Source organism: Hydra vulgaris, chromosome 14 (genome assembly GCF_038396675.1).
Source record: "Hydra vulgaris chromosome 14, alternate assembly HydraT2T_AEP".
Taxonomy (NCBI): domain Eukaryota; kingdom Metazoa; phylum Cnidaria; class Hydrozoa; order Anthoathecata; family Hydridae; genus Hydra; species Hydra vulgaris.
Genome location: NC_088933.1, coordinates 10,781,097 through 10,804,853, shown reverse-complemented (window position 1 = coordinate 10,804,853; position 23,757 = coordinate 10,781,097). Strand labels below are relative to the sequence as shown.

General features: G+C 26.6%; 1 protein-coding gene across 2 annotated transcripts in view; it reads left to right on the top strand.

Moving 5' to 3' along the window:
* The window catches only part of LOC136090785 (uncharacterized), an 80,397-nt gene extending 57,720 nt beyond the window's left edge, over window positions 1-22,677 (top strand). For both annotated transcript variants that reach the window (XM_065817725.1, XM_065817724.1), the window contains exon 4: window positions 22,240-22,677. In XM_065817725.1, the coding sequence (XP_065673797.1) occupies window positions 22,240-22,634 (395 nt within the window). In that variant the 3' untranslated portion in view covers window positions 22,635-22,677. The remainder of the gene's footprint in view (window positions 1-22,239) is intronic.
* Window positions 22,678-23,757: the final 1,080 nt, after the last annotated feature.

Genomic DNA, 23,757 nt, shown 5'->3' with positions numbered 1-23,757 from the left:
AAAGATTATTTTCTAAACTTATAAATTTAAAAGCATTTGATCAAATAAAACGTGATGTAACTTTATATAATCAAAATGTGAGACGCAATTAAAATACCAATACATTTTTTTGACGTTATGTTGCGTCTTAGTTTACACTTATTAAAAGTGCACTGTTATAATTATAAGTGTCATGGTTATTTTTTAATTTATATTTATAAGTTAAAAAAAACCATACTGGTATTTTTTTAAACTTTTAACAATATCCAAAAAATTAGTTCTGACTTTTTTTATAACAAATTTGTCACGAAAACAACGTTTCGATTCGCGAAGTTGATATTAACTAATTCCAACTTTGCGATTTGAATTTTTTAACTAAAAAATATTTTTCTAAATTTTTTTTTAGTTACTTATGTCTTGACAAATGCATCGTTGAATACCATAACTCATAAATGAATTACAGTATTTAACAAATTTGTTAAATTAACAATATTGTAAATGCCCTGAATACAATTCTCCAGACCAATGTAATAAAAAAAAGATTTTTAAAAAAAGCTAACCGACAAGCAATCTAATTCCTTATATATATGATTATTATATATGACCTTAAATCACGTGATGTTACGTAATTAATAAAAAATAATTTTCGAATTTAACGCGTCACAAATTTAATTTATGTAACGTTACATTACGTCTATCTTGATACTTGCCCCTATAACATTTTCAAGTTACATTACGTATTGTAACGTAAACAAGATTCGTTACGTTACGTGCAAAATGTCCGTTATTTTTACGTAACCGAGACGAAAGATTTTACGTAACGATACGTAAAATTGTAACGTAACAATACGTGCAAAATGTCCGTTATTTTTACGTAACCGTGACGTAAGATTTTACGTAATGATACGTAACATTGTTACGTAACGTTACGTGCAAAAGTATAATTTTTACGTATCCGAGATGTAACGAATAGCGTATTAATACGTAACATTTTGACCTAATAAAACGGGATCATGATCACCAGTGGCGACTTTCATATAAGCGATATTTAATTGTTATCTTGTATGCGATTGAACACTTAATTATCGGCCTATAATATTGCTGCAAGTTACTCTTACAGCCTATGTAATATAGGCAATTAAGAACGTTCCATCGTCTAGAGAGTAAGGCGTAGACTGATGCCAATCACACAATGTATATCACATAAAAACTTATAACAAAATTTAAATAACTAAATATATCCTCGTAATAAATGATAGTAACACAAACCTTACCATAGTATATTATAATTATCATATTTAGACATAAAAATTGTCAAAACTGACATTATATACACGTTTTTGCTTGTGGGTAATAAAAACAAAAAAAAGTGTACGCTAATTAAATAAAAAAAATTTAAAAACGTTTTATTTATATTAAAAGTTTTAACGTAATTATATTTAAAATATTGTAATTAACATTAATAATAAGTCGTTTATGTGTTGTGCATATATACATATATATATATATATATATATATATATATATATATATATATATATATATATATATATATATATATATATATATATATATATATATATATATACGGACCCGTAACGTGAAAATTTTTAGAAAAAAGGCAGATTATAATAGTAAATATAAATTTTTCTTAATTTTACATTTAAAAATTGTTTGAAATAAAGAGAATATGCAAATAAAGGGGGATTGATCGCACCTGATTACTCTCCTCCCTCCTCTTCATATATATTTCAAATTTCATATAAAATTTATTGATGGCGATCAGAAAAAAGCATTTAATTCAGAAGTTTATTATAACGAAAAAAATAATTAACATAGTAATAATATAATCTGTGTACATTTTGCCTCTAACTACTGTCTTTGGCAAACGATCTATCATCGTTGCAAATATCATCAAAGGCGTTACTGTCAGAATTATCATTACCAATAGATTCAGGTGCAATACTAGCCTTCTTTGGTGCCCGACTAGGTATGCCTATTAGTCTGGCTTCTGCCTTGATTACTGCGCGTTTTGCATGCATTGACATTCGTTTTAATTGATCCCCGAGCGCCTCTGCTACCTTATGGGAGGTTAATGCGTTTTTGCGATCTTAGCTGCAGAGAATCTTTAAAATATAAAAATAAAATCTACATCTTTAAAGGAATAGAATCGGTAAAAAAAAAAAAAAAACATTTAGCCAATTATATAATTATTGAAATCACATTAGCACAACAGTAAAACTTTTTTTGACAAAATAAATAAATTTAGCGGCAAAACACTTCGAAAATGCCCCAAATTGTCCCCAAATTATTTGACTTTGAGCGCAAGGTAAATCTCAATATTTGTAAAAAAAAAATGCTAATGTGATTATAATGGTCCAATTTCTTTTTTAGATTATTGTGTTTTGTGGTTTCTTCTTATTTGTTGTTTAAAATAAAATAAAGTTTCGCAAAATTTTGTCAAAAAAATAAAACTTTATTGCGTATTTGCCCATAGTTTTTTTTTTCGTAAACCTTTTTTTTTAACTTAAACAACATTTATGAAAAAACCGGAATACATAACAATCTAAAAAATTTTGGGTCATTATCACATAAAAATTTTTGTTTTCAGAAAATATTTAGCGCATTTTCCGGGGTTTTTTGCTGCTTGAGCACAAGGTAAATGTCAATATTTTTAGAATTTTTTTTTTGTAATCATATTTTTTTCATATTTGCTCCATATTGGATTTCTTGTGTATTTTCGTTTTATAATAAAAAACTTTTGAACACCCCTTATGCCTAATTTAGAAGCCGAAAATTGCAAGTATAATTTTAACTATCATTGCTAATTGTATATGTATAAATGTATTTCTAATTAGGAGTCGTTCATTAAATACGTACGCTTTTATTTCAATCCTTCTTTCCCTTCCCCATTTTTAGTACCCTCCACCTCAATAAAAGAATCTACGCTTTTAACGTTCCTACTTTTTTTTAGTTTAGTGTCTTTTTTTATAATTTTAATATACGCTTTTTTTAGTACCCTCCACCTCAATAAAAGAACCTGCGCTTTTAACGTACCTACCTTTTTTTTAGTTTAGTGTCTTCTTTCTTTTATACTTGACCCCTGATTACCCCCTCCCCCAAATCGTGTTTACGCCTTTTACAGATATAAATATAAGGTACAGGCGCAATGGAGTGTTCATACATCAACTGTGTATTGTTTCATGTACCTCAAAATAATACTTTTCTACCGCATTGAAATCTAAGTTTTAATCAAAAAAGTTGCAAAAAAAACTTGAGTTTAAAAATGTTTTAATATGCCGTCTTCGGATTTAATAACGATTTACGCCGTTTATAAGACTTAAAAAAAGTTTCATTTCAAATCAAACCCACTAGCAATCTGATTTAGCTATTTTATAAGAAACAAGAATTATTTGAGATCTTTTTAATGTAAAAAAAATTAAGTATATATATATAATAATTACATTGGATTGCTTGTGGGTTTTATTAAACAAAGATTATTTTCTAAACTTATAAATTTAAAAGCTTTTGATTAAATAAAACGTGATGTTACTTTATATAATATAAATGTGAGACGCATTTAAAATACCTATAGATTTTTTTGACGTTATGTTGCGTCTTAGTTTACACTTATTAAAAGTGCACTGTTATAATTATAAGTGTTATGGTTTTTTTTTAATTAGTATTTATAAGCTAAAAAAAACCATACTGGTATTTTTTTAAACTTTTAACTATATACAAAAAATTATTTCTAATTTTTTTTTATAACAAATTTGTCACGAAAACAACGTTTTGATTCGCGAAGTTGCAATTAACTATTTGCAACTTTGCGATTTGAATTTTTTAACAAAAAAATATTTTTCTAAAACTTTTTTTAGTTACTTATGTCTTAACAAATGTATTGTTGAATACCATAACTCATAAATGAATTACAGTATTTAACAAATTTGTTGAATTAACAATATTGTAAATGCCCTGAATGCATTTGTCCAGACCATTGTAATAAAAAAAAGTATTTAAAAAAAAAATAACCCACAAGGAATCTAATTCCTTATATATATTTTATTTACTGTAACCCAACGACACGTGATGTTACGTATTAATTATAATTAATTGTTACGTATAATTGCTGTCATTAGGTTAACCTAATTCCAGCATGTTTTCCACCGATTGCACCCTCTAACATCGTGTGCAATTTCTGTCCGCTTTTCTTTATGCTATCTTTCTAACCCGACTTCTTCTATCTTTCATTCTAACATATCTTCGTTCTTCCAAAACTCACTCTACTCTTGGCCGTAGAGCGGTAATGACGCCCCCCTACTAGGGGCTGAACATGTCTCTGCGTGCCATGGTATAGTGGTCTCCGTATGGCAATTAGCTGGAGGAGAATAAACCACCATACCAATTTGCGAATTTTACGCGTCACAAATTTAATTTATTTTACGTTTCCTTACGTCTATCTTGATACTTGTTAGAGTGTAACCAATTAAGACATAATGTAACGTTAAAAAAATCCATTTCCGTCACGTAGTTTAGTTACGTCTCGAATCTATATTTAGTAACGTTATGTTACGTCTTATTTGGTTACACTTTATATAGTTAAAAAGAAAACTAATTGAGACGTAACGTTGCGAATTAAGAATTTTTTTTTTTTCGTGACAAAGTAACCAATTGAGACGAAGCTATTTTACAATAAAAATAAAATAAAAGATGATTTTTAGCAACACGACAATATAAAACAAACATTTACTGCTTTATCAAGTTTATTTACTTAATATTTAATTAAAAGTTAGAGAATGTAACCTTGTTACCAATTGTAACCGATTAAGACGTAACATAACTTTAAAATGTTATGGGGAAACTAATTGAGACAAAACGTTGCGAATTGAGAATTTTTTTTTTTTTCGTGACAAAGTAACCAATTGAGAGGAAGCTATTTTACAATAAAAATAAAATAAAAGATGATTTTTAGCAACACGGCAATATAAAACAAACATTTACTGCATTATCAAGTTTATTTACTTAATATTTAATTAAAAGTTAGAGAATGTAACCTTGTTACCAATTGTAACCGATTAAGACGTAACATAACTTTAAAATGTTATAGGGGACTCTAACAACCCCCCCCCCCCCTATAACATTTTAAAGTTATGTTACGTCTTAATCGGTTACAATTGGTAACAAGGTTACATTCTCTAACTTTTAATTAAATATTAAGTAAATAAACTTGATAATGCCGTAAATGTTTGTTTTATATTGCCGTGTTGCTAAAAATCATCTTTTATTTTATTTTTATTGTAAAATAGCTTCGTCTCAATTGGTTACTTTGTCACGAAAAAAAAAAAATTCTCAATTCGCAACGTTTCGTCTCAATTAGTTTTCTTTTTAACTATATAAAGTGTACCCAAATAAGACGTAACATAACGTTACTAAATATAGATTCGAGACGTAACTAAACTACGTGACGTAAATGGATTTTTTTAACGTTACATTAAGTCTTAATTGGTTACACTCTAACAAGTATCAAGATAGACGTTAGGAAACGTAAAATAAATTAAATTTGTGACGCGTAAAATTCGCAAATTAATTTTAATTAATACGTAACATCACGTGTCGTTAGGTTACAGTAAAAAAGATTTTATATAAGGAATTAGATTGCTTGTCGGTTAGCTTTTTTTAAAAATCTTTTTTTTATTACATTGGTCTGGAGAATTGTATTCAGGGCATTTACAATATTGTTAATTCAACAAATTTGTTAAATACTGTAATTCATTTATGAGTTATGGTATTCAACGATACATTTGTTAAGACATAAGTAACTAAAAAAAGTTTTAGAAAAATATTTTTTTGTTAAAAAATTCAAATCGCAAAGTTGCAAATAGTTAATTACAACTTCGCGAATCGAAACGTTGAAAAAATTAGAAATAATTTTTTGTATATTGTTAAAAGTTTAAAAAAATACTAGTATGGTTTTTTTTAACTTATAAATATTAATTAAAAAAAAAACCATGACACTTATAATTATAACAGTGCACTTTTAATAAGTGTAAACTAAGACGCAACATAAACAACAAAAATCGAAGTAAATTCGACAAACAAACAAAAATCGAAGAAAATTCGAATAAAACGAGAAATCGAAACAAAACGAAAAAGCGAAATAAAACGAAAAAGCGAAATTAAACGAAAATACGAAATTCGAGAAAGTTAAAATTACCTATAATAGTTCTTTATATCAGCGACCAGATTAAGGTTTCCATTTTTAAAAATTTTTCTTCTCTCATTAATGTGTTTATCATGTGTGTTGTTTGTTTTTATTATTAGAAGTTCTTTTTTTAATGTACTTTTAACTTTATCATCAAATTTCTTAAGTAAAAATTTTATATTAAACATTTTCTTATCATAATATGATTTCATTCTGTTAAAAAAAATTTCTACAATGAGAGTTTCAAGTATAATATTTCCAAACTCTCTATCATGTTTCTTTATGCTATATCCACATAATAAAAGTTTAAGAGAATTTTGATGGGGGTATTCATAGGGGTAAAGTTGATCAAGAATGTCTAAAATAAAAAGTATTAAAGGCTGTACTTTATTGCAATTGTAGATCATATGCTCTATAGTTTCGTCTTGAGCTCCGCATTGCGGGCATATTTTGTCTACTCTTAATTTCCTATTAAACATATTTTCATTTGTTGGTAGTATAAAATGCGCTATTTTAAATAGTATACCACTTGCTTTTTTATTTGTGTTTCTTTTGTGTATTTTTAAAAATAATTGTTTCCAGTCATCTTCGTTTAGTGCTTTCATACTATTGTAATCACTCAATGACCATTTTTTATATCTTAGATTTAAAGGGTTTTTAGGTTTGTTTAGGAGTTTGTACATAGCTAGTACTGTAATATTTTTATATTCATATTTATCTTTTCGTTTTGCTAAGAAAATGGGTGCTTTGTTATGGTCATAACTTTGTCCTTCTTGTTTAATTTTGTTATGCCATTGAAGCGGCAAAGCTAACACGATGCTTTTAAGCTCTGATTCCGTTAACCCTATTGAGTTATGGTGTAGGAATCCGGGCTGAAAAGTTTTCGCAATGTCAGCTACGAGCATTATTTCATTTTTAATATGGGTTTTTTTGGGAATGAGAAAGCAGTGTCGTTTATCACGAATATTGTTGTTATAAAATATAGGTTGATTAAGTATTTTTTCTATATCTCTTATTGGGACGTTATAGGATGTTTTAACATCGTACCAATTTTTAAGTAATTGAAGATAGAATGGTGGAAGTTTTTTAAGTTGTGTGGGATTAGTTTGAAATATTTGTACGTTTTGGTTCGATTTCCTATGCGAGTTTATTATGTGAAGCATTGCGTTCTTCCATGGACCTTCCAACCTTGGATTATGTAACTTGGAGACCCATTGCATTTGGATTGCCTTAAGTTTGTTTATTAGACTTACAACTCCAACTCCACCATTTTTTATTTTTTGTTGTGTTATTTGTTTGTTCAGGTTAGGTATTTTCCTGCCCCATATAAAGTTATTTAGTTTTGTTTCCATTTTGCTTAAGACTCCATCATTTGGGAGGGGTACTATAAAGGCTAGATGTGTTATTTGTGGGATTATTAAAGAGTTAATAATAATTTTCCTTCCTTTTAATGAAAGTTTATGTTTACTCCATTTGTTTAGGGTATTGTCCATTTTCTGGAATCGGTCCCTCCAGTGGGTGAAGTAGGAGAAACTGCCTAAAGCTGAGAAAGTGATACCGAGGCTCTTAAAGGATAATTCCCCCCATTCAAAATTTAGTAATGGTTCCTTATCTTTAAATCTATTTTCTCCTAACCACATACCTTGGCATTTGGCTAGGTTTATTTTAGCGCCTGTGGCTTTTTGGTTTAGTTTTAAGGCTTGACCTACCATTTTTATCGAATTATCACCCGAGAGGTAAAAATTGGTATCATCAGCGTATTGCTGGATTTTTGTTTCTTCTCCTCCAGTTATAATCCCCTTCATATCCTTTTTTTGTCTTATATATGTTGCAAATATTTCAGCTTGAATGATGTACAATATCATTGATAAAGGACAACCTTGTCGTACTCCCCTTAAGATATTTATATTTTCGGATAAAAAGCCATTAATTTTGATTTTAGCATTTATGTTATTATAGATTGTCTTAATATGAGAAATAAAAACCTTTGCAAAACCAAAGTGTTCAAGACTTTTAAATAAAAAATTTCTATCTACTCTATCAAAAGCTTTCACTTGATCTATGGAAAGTATACATGTTTCAAATTTATCAGTATTAGAAATGCTGATAATATCTCTAGTGTAACTTAAATTATTATTTATAGTTCGGTTTTTGATCGAGGCCGTTTGGTTGCTATTTATAATTTTTGGTAAGACTTTGTCCAATCTATTGGCTAAAGTTTTTGTTAGAATTTTATAGTCTACATTTGTCAGAGATATAGGTCTCCAGTTAACGATTTCGTTTTTATTTCCTTTTTTGTAAATACATGTAATTAAAGCCTCTTTTTGTGAGGGCGTCATTTCGCCAGTATTCCATACGTTATTTAACGTGTCTTTAAGGTCATTTTTTATCAGATTGAAAAATATTTTATAGTATTCTATTGTTAGGCCGTCTGATCCTGGTGATTTATTATTTTTCATTTGTGATAGGGTTTGTTTAATTTCGTATTCTGATATTTCTTTTTCTAATAGTACATTATCTTCTTTAGTAACTTTATTAACTTTAGAATTAATTAAAAGAATTTCCTGAGAATACGTTGTTTTTTTTTTGTATAGATTTTTATAGAACTCTCTGAATTCATATTTTCAGATGTCTTCAGATGTATTTTTTGTTTCTCCGTTTTTGTCGTTTATTTCTGAAACGTATTGTTTTGCTAGTTTGTTTTTTTCCAAACCGAAGAATAATTTTGTACAATTCTCTCCCTATAATCGCCATTGAATTTTTGCTCTTATAGCCGCCCCTTCGGCTCTTACTTTTACGATTAGTTCCAATTTTGTTTTAACGTCTTTATATAAAATATTCATATTTTTGTTTAAGTGCATTTTTCTTGGTAGCATTTTTTAGAAGTTTTTTTAGTTTATACTCTTTTTTATTTTTATTTTGGTTTAATTTTTTACTAAATTTTATAGAAGCTTGTTTTATTTTTTCTTTTCCGGCTTCCCACCATTCCTTTGTGTTTGTAAAACTTTCTTTTTGTTGTCTCCACTCTTCCCAGGTCGTTTCTATTAGAGTTTTGTATTCGTTGTTTTGAAGGAGCGCGTTGTTTAATATCAACGTTCCTTTTCCAAAAGTTATTTTGTTATTTGTTATTTCTATAATTTGAGCATTATAATGGTCCGTTAATATTGTAGGTTCAAAGTATGTTTTTATATTTTGTCTACTTTTCTTACTTATATAGAAACGATCTAGTCTTGAGTGAGAGACTCCATTAGCGGACGCGAATGTATATTCATTTGTATTCGGATTAAAAACTCTCCACGTGTCTTCTATTTCTAGAATATTTAGAAGAGTTTTTAAAACTTTATTTGAGGGACATTCTTTTTTACTTGAAAAAGGATATCTGTCTTTAATTGAAAGGTATCCATTAAAATCTCCTCCCATGATAATAATAAAATCGTTGAGATTTTTATTGCGAAAAATATTCGCTAATTCAATATATAATTTTTTCCTTAGGGACTGCGTGTTTCCGCCTGAGGGAGCATATATATTTAATAATTAAATAGTTTACGTTTTTTATTTTTATTGCCATATAACTAAAATTCCCATGCGTATCATTTCCTGAAAAAATCACGTGCTCATGATAAGTTTTGCATAGAATTGCAGTTCCATGGGTTTTCGAATTCCCAGGAGAGAAAAAAATGTCTCCATTCCATTCATTTGCTAGTAAATTTATTTCTCATTATCTAAATGGGTTTCTTGTATGAAAAAGAAATCGTGGTTTTTGTTTTTAAAGGAATTTAGAATTGTTTTTCTCCTACTTAAATTATTCAAACCATTAACGTTTGACGTAAAAAAACTTATTTTCTCCATTTTTAGTCGTTCAAATAAACATATATATATTTTTTATTATTTTTTATTTTATTATTATTATTATTATTTTTTTTTTTTAATATTTCCTTTAACACTCAGGAAAAAAATATATACATATATATATAGTGTTAATTTTTAGTATTTGTATTGCTTTCCTAAATCAAGGGAAAGCTTTTGATTGGAGCACATAGGCGGATAATATATAGTGTAAAAAACGGTCAACATTATATAGACAACAAATAAAAAAAATTGCAATAACAAACTTAGAACATAGCAAAAAATGCACATACCACCGTATTTTCTGTGTAGATAAAATTACTTTTGCCATTTTTGGTTTTGGTTTTTTCGGGGTCTTTTTTCTTTCAGTGTCATTTTCTCTTTTTCTGGTGTTGGAGGTTGCGTTTGTTTCTTGTCGCTCATTTCGTTTTCTTGATCGAATCTTCCGCTCGAGTCTTCCTCTATTTCGTCGCCATACTGTGTCTTTTTGTTGCATCGGTTGGTGTCTTCTTCATTTTCATTTTCACTTTCTTCTTCATCTTCTCTGTCGATGATTGCGCTTGTTTCTTGTTCTTGATCTATTGTTTTGTTTATTTGTACTTTTATAATTTTTTCAATTCTTTGTTGTTGTTTTTTTGGTTTAAATCTATGTGTGGTATTTCTTCTGTTGTTGTTTCAAAGTGTTGTTTTTGTTGTGCTTGTTCTTTTTCTTCTTTTCTTCTGGCTTCAGCAAAAGCAGCCTCATTCCTTTTTTGTGTTTCTCTTACTTTCTTTTTAATTTCCTCAGGGAGACTAATATCTATTTGGTCGTCGTCGAGGACAACAAATTTAGGAATATCTTTTTTGCTTACGTATATTGAGTTTTTTACTTCTCCTTTTGGTTCTGTTTCGCGTTCTTGTTGTCTTTTAGATTCTATTGGGATAGTCATTGGGATGATTGTTAAGATAGGCTGATTTATTTGAGTTTCTTTGGTTTTGCATCTTTCTCTCGGGATATGGGTTGAGCCACATGTTCGGCAGAGGAATTCTTTTCCGGCAAAATTAAGAGTTATCCTTTGCCCATTTATTTCGATTTCGTGTGGCAAATCTTTAGCTGCTTTCGTAAGATTAACTCTGAAGAGTCTTCGTCCGTCTTCTATTGTTCTGTCAAAATCATTTGTTGCATGTTTGATTGAGTTTATATTTTTAATGTGAGGTTTTATTTGTTCCGAGAGTTCTTCGTCTGTAATGATCGGATCGCATTTGATCGTTATCAGGAAGCCAAAATCTTCTCTTTTTCTAAAATAAATCGGATTTTGAGATTCGGTCAACTCGATTTCCGATCGAGCTATGGTGTTGGCATCATTTATGTTCCTAAATACGGCTATCCAGTTACCGTCTCTATTATAAGTCAGATTCTCAATTTTTCCTTTACCAATTTTTTCAGCAATTCGTTCTGAGATTTCTTGAGCATTTTCAGTTATGTATTTTGGATTGCTTACTTTAGAAAAATCTATTCTCGTTTTGATTTCAACAATTCTTTCGGATCTGTCCGTATGAAGCTTGGTTGCATGTGCATATGAAGTCGCCATTACAAAAAGTATAATCTAAAAATCTTTTTCGTTGAAAGTCTTTCACTTATAATCGCATTAAAAACCAATTAGAAATATGAATAAACTTAAAGACGCATACTATAGAAATGATCCTAGTATATATTATATATATTGGTATATATAATATTTAAGTATATATTATATATACCAATATATATAATATATACTTAAATATATATTATATATATTGGTATGGTGGTGTATTCTCCTCCAGCTAATTGCCATACGGAGACCACTATACCATGGCACGCAGAGACATGTTCAGCCCCTAGTAGGGGAGCGTCATTACCGCTCTACGGCCAAGAGTAGAGTGAGTTTTTGAAGAACGAAGATATGTTAGAATAAAAGATAGAAGAAGTCGGGTTAGAAAGATAGCATAAAGAAAAGCGGACAGAAATTGCACACGATGTTAGAGGGTGCAATCGGTGGAAAACATGCTGAAATTAGGTTAACCTAATGACAGCAATTTTACGTATAAATTAATTTTAATTAATACGTAACATCTCGATCTCGAGTAATTCTTGTTTCTTATAAAATAGCTAAATTAGATTGCTAGTGGGTTTGATTTGAAATGAAACTTTTTTTAAGTCTTATAAACGGCGTAAATCGTTATTAAATCCGAAGACGGCATATTAAAACATTTTTAAACTCAAGTTTTTTTTGCAACTTTTTTGATTAAAACTTAGATTTCAATGCGGTAGAAAAGTATTATTTTGAGGTACATGAAACAATACACAGTTGATGTATGAACACTCCATTGCGCCTGTACCTTATATTTATATCTGTAAATGGCGTAAACACGATTTGGGGGGAGGGGGTAATCAGGGGTCAATTATAAAAGAAAGAAGACACTAAACTAAAAAAAAGGTAGGTACGTTAAAAGCGCAGGTTCTTTTATTGTGGTGGAGGTTACTAAAAAAAGCGTATATTAAAATTATAAAAAAAGACACTAAACTAAAAAAAAAGTAGGAACGTTAAAAGCGTAGATTCTTTTATTGTGGTGGAGGGTACTTAAAATAGGGTAGGGTAAGAAGGATTGAAATAAAAGCGTACGTATTTAATGAACGACTCCTAATTAGAAATACATTTATACATATACAATTAGCAATGATAGTTAAAATTATACTTGCAATTTTCGGCTTCTAAATTAGGCATAAGGGGTGTTCAAAAGTTTTTTATTATAAAACGAAAATACACAAGAAATCCAATATGGAGCAAATATGAAAAAAATATGATTACAAAAAAAAAATTCTAAAAATATTGACATTTACCTTGTGCTCAAGCAGCAAAAAACCCCGGAAAATGCGCTAAATATTTTCTGAAAACAAAAATTTTTATGTGATAATGACCCAAAATTTTTTAGATTGTTATGTATTCCGGTTTTTTCATAAATGTTGTTTAAGTTAAAAAAAAAGGTTTACGAAAAAAAAAACTATGGGCAAATACGCAATAAAGTTTTATTTTTTTGACAAAATTTTGCGAAACTTTATTTTATTTTAAACAACAAATAAGAAGAAACCACAAAACACAATAATCTAAAAAAGAAATTGGACCATTATAATCACATTAGCATTTTTTTTTTACAAATATTGAGATTTACCTTGCGCTCAAAGTCAAATAATTTGGGGACAATTTGGGGCATTTTCGAAGTGTTTTGCCGCTAAATTTATTTATTTTGTCAAAAAAAGTTTTACTGTTGTGCTAATGTGATTTCAATAATTATATAATTGGCTAAATGTTTTTTTTTTTTTTTTACCGATTCTATTCCTTTAAAGATGTAGATTTTATTTTTATATTTTAAAGATTCTCTGCAGCTAAGATCGCAAAAACGCATTAACCTCCCATAAGGTAGCAGAGGCGCTCGGGGATCAATTAAAACGAATGTCAATGCATGCAAAACGCGCAGTAATCAAGGCAGAAGCCAGACTAATAGGCATACCTAGTCGGGCACCAAAGAAGGCTAGTATTGCACCTGAATCTATTGGTAATGATAATTCTGACAGTAACGCCTTTGATGATATTTGCAACGATGATAGATCGTTTGCCAAAGACAGTAGTTAGAGGCAAAATGTACACAGATTATATTATTACTATGTTAATTATTTTTTTCGTTATAATAAACTTCTGAATTAAATGCTTTTTTCTGATCGCCATCAATAAATTTTATATGAAATTTGAAATATATATGAAGAGGAGGGAGGAGAGTAATCAGGTGCGATCAATCCCCCTTTATTTGCATATTCTCTTTATTTCAAACAATTTTTAAATGTAAAATTAAGAAAAATTTATATTTACTATTATAATCTGAATTTTTTATAAAAATTTTCACTTTTCGGGTCAGTATATATATATATATATATATATATATATATATATATATATATATATATATATATATATATATATATATATATATATATATATATATATATATATGTATATATACACAACACATAAACGACTTATTATTAATGTTAATTACAATATTTTAAATATAATTACGTTAAAACTTTTAATATAAATAAAACGTTTTTAAATTTTTTTTATTTAATTAGCGTACACTTCTTTTGTTTTTATTACCCACAAGCAAAAACGTGTATATAATGTCAGTTTTGACAATTTTTATGTCTAAATATGATAATTATAATATACTATGGTAAGGTTTGTGTTACTATCATTTATTACGAGGATATATTTAGTTACTTAAATTTTGTTATAAGTTTTTATGTGATATACATTGTGTGATTGGCATCAGTCTACGCCTTACTCTCTAGACGATGGAACGTTCTTAATTGCCTATATTACATAGGCTGTAAGAGTAACTTGCAGCAATATTATAGGCCGATAATTAAGTGTTCAATCGCATACAAGATAACAATTAAATATCGTTTATATGAAAGTCGCCACTGGTGATCATGATCCCGTTTTATTAGGTCAAAATGTTACGTATTAATACGCTATTCGTTACATCTCGGATACGTAAAAATTATACTTTTGCACGTAACGTTACGTAACAATGTTACGTATCATTACGTAAAATCTTACGTCACGGTTACGTAAAAATAACGGACATTTTGCACGTATTGTTACGTTACAATTTTACGTATCGTTACGTAAAATCTTTCGTCTCGGTTACGTAAAAATAACGGACATTTTGCACGTAACGTAACGAATCTTGTTTACGTTACAATACGTAATGTAACTTGAAAATGTTATAGGGGAGTGTAACCAATTAAGACATAATTCTACTTTTAAAAAATCCACTTACGTCACGTAGTTTAGTTACGTCTCGAATCTATATTTAGTAACGTTACGTTGCGTCTTATTTGGTTACTCTTTTCAAAGTTAAAAAGAAAACTAATTGAGACGTAACGTTGCAAATTAAGAATTTTTTTTTTCGTGACAAAGTAATCAATTGAGACTATTTAGATAACCAATTGAGAGCTATTTTACAATAAAAATAAAATAAAAGATGATTTTTAGCAATACGGCAACATAAAACAAACATTTACTTCTTTATCAATTTTATTTACTTAATATTTAATTAAAAGTTAGAGAATGTAACCTTGTTACCAATTGTAACCGATAAAGAGGTAATGTAACTTTAAAATGTTATAGGGGATGATGTCTACATGCGTAGATTTTAAGATGTAACATTAACGTAGTTTTGAAGAATCAATTATTTTGTTTAATAAAATACTTTCGGTAAATAAAACATACTTAAGTGCCAAACGTAAGTATGTTGTAATTTATATCACATTAGAATGTTTAGAAAAATGTTGAAACAAGTACCTTTTTTGGTTTGAGTGTAAACTTTATATAATCATAGTTAGGCCACTAATACTACACGCAGATAAAGATATTTACAAAATTAGGTCTAAATTTTTCACGCCCATTAAAAACCGCAGTTCTTAAAACAAGTGCTGCAATAAAATTTGCAGGCTCTGAGGATATTTTTGAGCAGGTGGCTCAAAAATAGTTAGGGCACTGATACTACACGCAGATAAAGATATTTACATAAATAGTTCTAAAGTTTTCACGCCCACAAAAAACCTTACATAAAAAAAGCATCTTCTTAAAAATTTCGGAGCTCCTTAATCTGCGGGACATGGGGTTGTAGCCCCTTTAATCATAGACTACTTTAACCTTTCCATCCTTAGTTATTCAATAATAAAAACTATTACGCAAAAGACCTGTAAAAAAACTTTTAATTATCCCAATTATGTCTTTCAAACAGTCTACACTTTCTGAGTCTCCCATCAGTATATGCGCCTTCTCACAGCCATGTTTCAGCTTTTTCTAAATTCTTGACTACTATTTTTGCCTAACTTTTGTGTGTTGAATTAACTGGTGTGCAAAAGCCTGTTAAAGTTATTGTAGAATATAGCATAATTTAATTACTTATTTTATATAAATTACTTTTACTTTACTTTTTAAATTATATAAAACGTAAGCTTATGTAATAAAAAAATTTTTGTTATGTAATTTATTTTTAATAAAGACTTGTTATTACTTTTAATATAAAAAATTACTACTTAATTATATTATTTTATTTGTAAATTTATTTTACATTTGGTAGCATTCTAATTTTTTTTAAATTTATTATCAGATGCAAGTTTTTTTTAATATAATTTCCTTTAATTTGTTACTTTTTTAGGTAAATTTAAATTACAGTTTGGGGAACTTTTATATTATCTAATGTTATTTTCGTAGGAAATTAACTTTTAAATGTAAAAGTAAAAAACTTTTTCATCTTTAATTTGTTACTTTTTTAGGTAAATGTAAATTACAGTTTGAGGAACTTTTATATTATCTAATGTTATTTTCGTAGGAAATTAACTTTTAAATGTAAAAGTAAAAAACTTTTTTATCTTTAATTTGTTTCTTTTTTAGGTAAATGTAAATTACAGTTTGAGGAACTTTTATATTATCTAATGTTATTTTCGTAGGAAATTAACTTTTAAATGTAAAAGTAAAAAACTTTTTCATGTGACTTACTTTTGCACGTAAAAGTAAGTTACTTTTTGAAGTCATCTTTTACATTAGATACTTTTGAAAGCAAAGAAACTTACATTATAAAGTAAAAATCGTTTTAAAAAAAATTTATTACTTGTATGGAAATGGAAATTTACATAAAACGTTTAAAATTACTTATGTAATTTACTTTTTGATAAAAGTATAGTTACTCGTGTAAGTAAAAAATTATTAAGTAAAAAAGCCATCCCTACTAAATACAAAGCTATTTTCTGTGAAGTGGTCTCTAAATGTCTTGTGTTTTTGAAACCATCGTGTTTATTTACTAATAGAATAAAATTTTTTTTTTACTATTTTAAGCATTAACATTTGCTCTGAAAGAGCTTCCTTATTTGTTTTATTTAAAATTAAAGTGACACGTTCAAAATTGAATTATTGCCCAATAATTATGTAGTAAAAAGTTTTGTGACAAGTAGATGTATAATTGCTGATGAGTAAGAAGGAAATATAAGGAGGTGCATAAAACGTGTAATATTACGACGTGGACATTTCTGAACCACTAATAGTTTGCGTAATATTAGGGCATGGGCAGTTGAAAACCACTTTAAGTTTGCATAATAAGGCGGCATAGACTGTTAACGGGTTTTACACATTTTTAATAAAAAAACTACCTAAATATTTTGACTAAATCGACTTTTAGTCGATTTTAAAAATATAATAGTCAATTTTTGGTTGGCAGTAGAATTAATTCAAAATCATAACAAAACTACTGAAAAAATGAGTTTTTATTCATGTGCTTGTTTGTTCAAATTCATTACGTGTAAACATTTCAAAAAATCTGACTGCCTGGTTTTTATTATATTTCAAAGGTACACTGAACATTCTAAATAAGGCTGAGTTATACCACACAAAATTACAATAAAAATTTAACCGTAATAAGAGCTCACCACCATATTAAAAAATTTAATTTAAAAAAAATCTAATCTAAAAAAATTTAAGCATAATAGCATAGGTTATATAAAAAGTATAGGCAAATGTTTAAAAGCTTAAAAGTATCTTTTTAGGTATAAACTAGATGTTTAGACTAGGCTTAAATCCTGAAATATTGGAAATAAGTTTTACAAATATGGTTGGTATGGTTTTCCTACTTAAAAATCTGCATTTAAAATGGTAAGATTTGCTTGAATGCAAAATTTCTCCGAAATCAAACCTAAGTTTTAACAAAAAAGGCACTCAATAGGTCTAAAAACCATGATTTCTAAAACTTTCAAAAAATGCTTTTTTTTTTCACCCTAATATCTCGACACGTAGCATTAAGAAAGTCTATTTTTTTTTTCCCTCCATATTTTGCCGTATAAAAATATAAATACAACCAATATTTCCAATAGACAGATGGCCGGGGCAAGAAGATGACACAATTTGTCTTATCGCCAAGCCTCGAGATTGGTTCCATAAAAATTAAATAATTTCGTATAGAGTATATAAATGTTACCAATATATATAACATAAGACTTTATTTTTAAGAAGATAAAACAAAAACAAAAAGTTTTATTTTTTTTTTTTTTTTTTTTTAAATAATTTAAAAATTTAAAAAATAAAAATTATTTTTATAGTAATAAAATAATCAATAAAAAGTAAAATAACAAATTCTTAGAAATAAATATTAAATAAATAAGTATGTAAAGATTAATACAAATTTGCACAAAGTAAAACTTGCAATAAAAAAAATGAATAAAAAAAAAGGTTTTTAACCCCCTTTTTTTTTTTTTTAATTAATTAAGTATTTATACTAAAATTAATAATAAAACACAGAATTGAGAATAAATTGAACCTTTCCAATTATAATATATATATATATATATATATATATATATATATATATATATATATATATATATATATATATATATATATATATATATGTATATATATATATATATGTATATATATATATATATATAGATATATATATATATATATATGTATATATATATATATATATATATATACATATATATATTATATATATATATATATATATATATATATATATATATATATATATATATATATATATATATATATATATATATATATATATTTATATGTATTTAAGCATGCTTCAACCAAAATCATAAAAGGGTTGACAAAGATAAACTTTAAACTAAATCAAAAAAACTTATCTGTGTCACCTGAAAAAGTCAACCACTCCATCACTAACTAGAAGCATTTGCTTCAATTTTACTTTAAATTTGTTAAGAGTTTCAAGAGTTTTAAGTTTATTAGATAGGATTTTATTCCATACTTTTGGTCCTCTAATGGATAATGAAAACTCAGTTGCAGCATATAAACATTCGGGCTGAATATAGGTGTTGTTTGAGTATCTGGTTAATTATCTATGTTTATTTATTTTGAATAACGAATTAAAAATGTTTAGTGTTGTTCTTTTATTAAATTTATACATGAAATCTAAAAGATGAAAAATATTTATTTGGTAGACATTGAGTGTATTTAGCTTTATTAATAGTTCTTTGGAGTGAGTAAAAGGGCTTACATTAGATATTATTCTCATTTCATGTTTTTTTTAATAAAATTTTTTTTAATTTTGTTTTGATTTGTGCTGCACCAAGCAATGTTTGCGTAATTCAGATAACTATAAACAATGGAGAAATATAACAATTTAAAAATAGTTTGATTTAAAAATGGCCTTGCTTTATAAAGTAGGCCAATATCTCTTGAGATTTTACTTTCAAGATAATGTATATGATTTGTCCAAGTAACGTGTTCGTCAAGGAGTACTCCTAAAAATTTTAATGATTGTTCTCTTTTTATAAATTGACTGCCAATAAAAAGTTTTTTGTTTAATTTAAATTTTTTAATTAATTAGGAGAGTCATGCAACGCTCCTAATAAATATTTTATAAATGGCCGGAGCCTTGAAGCTAGTCATAAAGCACGCACCAAATTTGAGATAAGTTGATTTTAAGGCAAGTGCATTAACCAGTGTGCTTACTTTATGATTGAATATTGATAATAGCTGCACTAAATCCTGCTTTTAGGTTTAGTTATTTGTTTAGGGAAAAACTTATAGAATTAAATTTTTGATTGTTCATTCTTTTCCCGTTTATCTGCATTAATTTTGTCATAACTATTGTATTTAATGTCTGAAATTATCAGATATAATTAGGATAATTATGAAGTCTATCGGTTCCAAAAACCAAGTTGTAAAATACGAGGATTATTCGATTGCTAAGCTAGACTCCTCCGCTTATTTAGAATGAGTTGCATTATTTAAATCAAGGTCACATTTTTTCTTATGTTGGGTTATATATATTGGGTTTCAAAAACAAAATTCTTGACAAAATTTTGAATTTAGCTATGAAATAAATATAATTTTTTAGAATTTATTTTATCTCGGTATTGAGCATGTTCATGAATGCTCAAGAATTTTGTTAAGAGCTTTAAAAGAACTTAAAGCAAAGGCTTTTGTAACAATTTTTCACAGCCTGAAAAAATAAATCAAAGACATATACCTAAAGTATCACTTTTAGGGACAAAATTTACAAAAAAAAAAACACGTATTTTTATTAGATTTTTATTATTTAAAAGACTTGAACCATTTAATTTTTTGTCACCGTAAGCATCGTAAGCATTTTTTGTGAAAATAATGGCACCCGTTAGTAACTTTAATAGAGAACAAAAAGTAAATATATTGACTATCTGACTTGCAGCGGAATGCTGCAATCTTCATCGACTGAGGGTTTGGTTTGTGTTAGCATTGAGGTCAATCTTAAAATAAGGGTTACAGCAAAGTTGAAACATTGTTTTATTACTGTAATTAATCGTTTTTGTAAATAAATGAAGATAAAAATGAAAACAAACAAATAGAAAAAAAGAAAAAAGACCAAAAAACATATTTTTAAAATAAAAAACTAAATTTAAATGAGTATAATAAAAAAAATATAAATATATAATTTTATTAATAAAAAAAAAAGCATAGAAATAGGAAAATAATAAAATAAAACGGGGACAAAAAAACATGTCCCGCAGCCGCCGACTAGGAGTATATATATATATATATATATATATATATATATATATATATATATATATATATATATATATATATATATATATATATATATATATATATATATATATATATATATATATATATATACATATATATATATATATATATATATATATATATATATATATATATATATATATATATATATATATATATATATATATATATATATATATATATATATGTATTAATAAGATAACACAATACGGATTCTCTTAGTACAAATTATAATTTATTTTGAGAAGTTTTCACTGGGTTATGGACACCAGCATTATCAGCTCGTAAAAAATTACAAAATTTTTTGAACGTTAAAAAAGGAGTGTTTACATGTTAGTAATGTTCTTTAATTAGGATTTGATTTAAAAAGTACTCTATATCCAACTTTTCGAAATATATTCCTTAACTTTGGTGATGGTGAAGGAATCCACGGTAATGATACTGTTGGGAGAGTATTGTTCTCGGATTGAATTCTATTGTTCTTTACGGACCGATTTTTTTTTTAATCAATGTATATATATATATATATATATATATATATATATATATATATATATAAATATATATACATGTATATATATATATATATATATATATATATATATATATATATATATATATATATATATATATATATATATATATATATATATATATATATATATATATATATATAAATGCATATATATATGTGTGTGTAGCCGTGGCGCATTGGTTAGAGCGCTTGCTTTATTAGCAGGAGAATCAGGTTCGAAACGCGCTGCGGACATTATCGTGTCTTGGTAAGGAAGACGGCGTGAACTTCCTGGTTAAATGCGTTTCCGCGGTGCATTGTGGCAAGACTGTTAGGTCTTCTTGGGGTACCTAAATAACAAAACAAAATAAATAAATACATATATATATATATATATATATATATATATATATATATATATATATATATATATATATTATATATATAAATACATATGTATATATATATATATATATATATATATATATATATATATATATATATATATATATATATATATACATATATATACATATATATATATATACATAAATATATATACAATCTATAATCGCATATATATATATATATATATATATATTTATATATATATATATATATATATATTTATATATATATATATATATATATATTTAAATATATATATATATATATACATATATATATATATATATATATATATATATATATATATATATATATATATATATATATACATAAATATATATACAACCATACATCTGTAATCGCATATATATACATATATATATATATATATATATATATATATATATATATATATATATATATATATATATATATATATATAAATATACATAAATATATATACAATCATCATTCTATAATCGCATATATATATATATATATATATATATATTTATATATATATATATATACATATATATATATGTATATATATATATATTTAACGGTAGATAATGATACAATATGTAGATAAATCATATATAAAAGTATGAGCTATCTACATGTTACTTTGATAGCAAACAACGATGTATCACGAGGTGCTACTCCAACTTTATCATCAACCTATCAAAATAACCCAGTATATGACCCATACAATACAATTGACGGTGATCTTGCGACTTTATGTGCCACCGATTTGGGAGAAATAACTTGGTTCAAGCTTGATTTGCATTACATATATCAGCTAACTCAAATTATTATTTACAATCGAAGCGATGGTTATCAAGAACTAATGATCGGCAACATCCTGATTGTGAGTGAATACGATCAATATTTAAATGCTCCTATTATTGCAACGTTGACATCCGATCACGAGCAAATTTTTACAGGTTCATATACCGGAAGATATATTTTTATTATTCAAAAAAATTCTTTGTTGGTGGCTATAGCCGAAATATATGTCTACGTATAGTTTTTATAAAACCATTTTAGCAATTTTTTTATGGATAAAAATATTTTTTTCTCTGTCTTCATTTTTTTTTTTTAATATTATTGATTTTTTTTTATCTACATAAAAAAATCAAATACCACTTTTTTATAAATAATAAGTTTATGGTAAAATGTTTCCAGTTTAAGACGTTCTTTTATTTTTATGCACAGTTTTTTAAGTTAAAATTTTATTGTTTTTTTTACAAATTGTGCTTTCAAAAAAAGTATTGCTTTTTTTATTTTATTTTTAACAATAGTAAATTTAATAATGGGGAATTTTTGAGTTTTCACGTAATTTTTTGTTTATTTGTTCATTTTTTATTATAGACCTACTCAAAGCTTGGTGTTGTAAGCTAACAAATGCTATTTTTACATTTGCAAAGGTAATAATAGTAAATAACAGTAAAATCCCGCAATACGAGTTATTAATAATTAAATCATAAGCAACAATGCAACTGGGTATATTATTTGAGAATATATAATTAATAATAAATTTATCAATAAATAAAAGTTTAAGTTCGGCTCTCTATCAGCAATGTGATTGCTTATAATTAACGGCATAAAAAGGCTACATAACCATCAGTTAAGTTCTTTTTGCTAATCTGTTACTACGCAACAGATACCAGAGGAGAAAAGTAAAGTAGAATCTGCCAATACCTAAAAAATAAAATGGAAAAAAAAAACTACAGTTTGTAACTATTAAAGTATTATTTGCATTTTATTTTTATTAGAATTAGAATAATAGTAATATAATAGAAAATATAAAAAAGAAGGAAAAAAAAATTATAACAGTCAAGCTCTATCAACACAAAACACAGTAACAATAGCACACAGCATAATATATTTAAGAGATCACATTTCAGACTTAAAAATAATTATAAAAAAGCCAAACAACACAACCTAATAATTCTGCTTTACTCTGCCAAATAACACCACAACTTATTAAGATATTTTATTAACTAAAATATTTGAGCTAATTAAATTTTATTTATTAAAATACTTGAACGATCGAGAGACATTTGTCATATCAAAAAAATGCAAGCAACTTCTAAAATATTTCTTATACATGGTCATTATTAATTGAAATGTTAAGAAATATCCAAGAG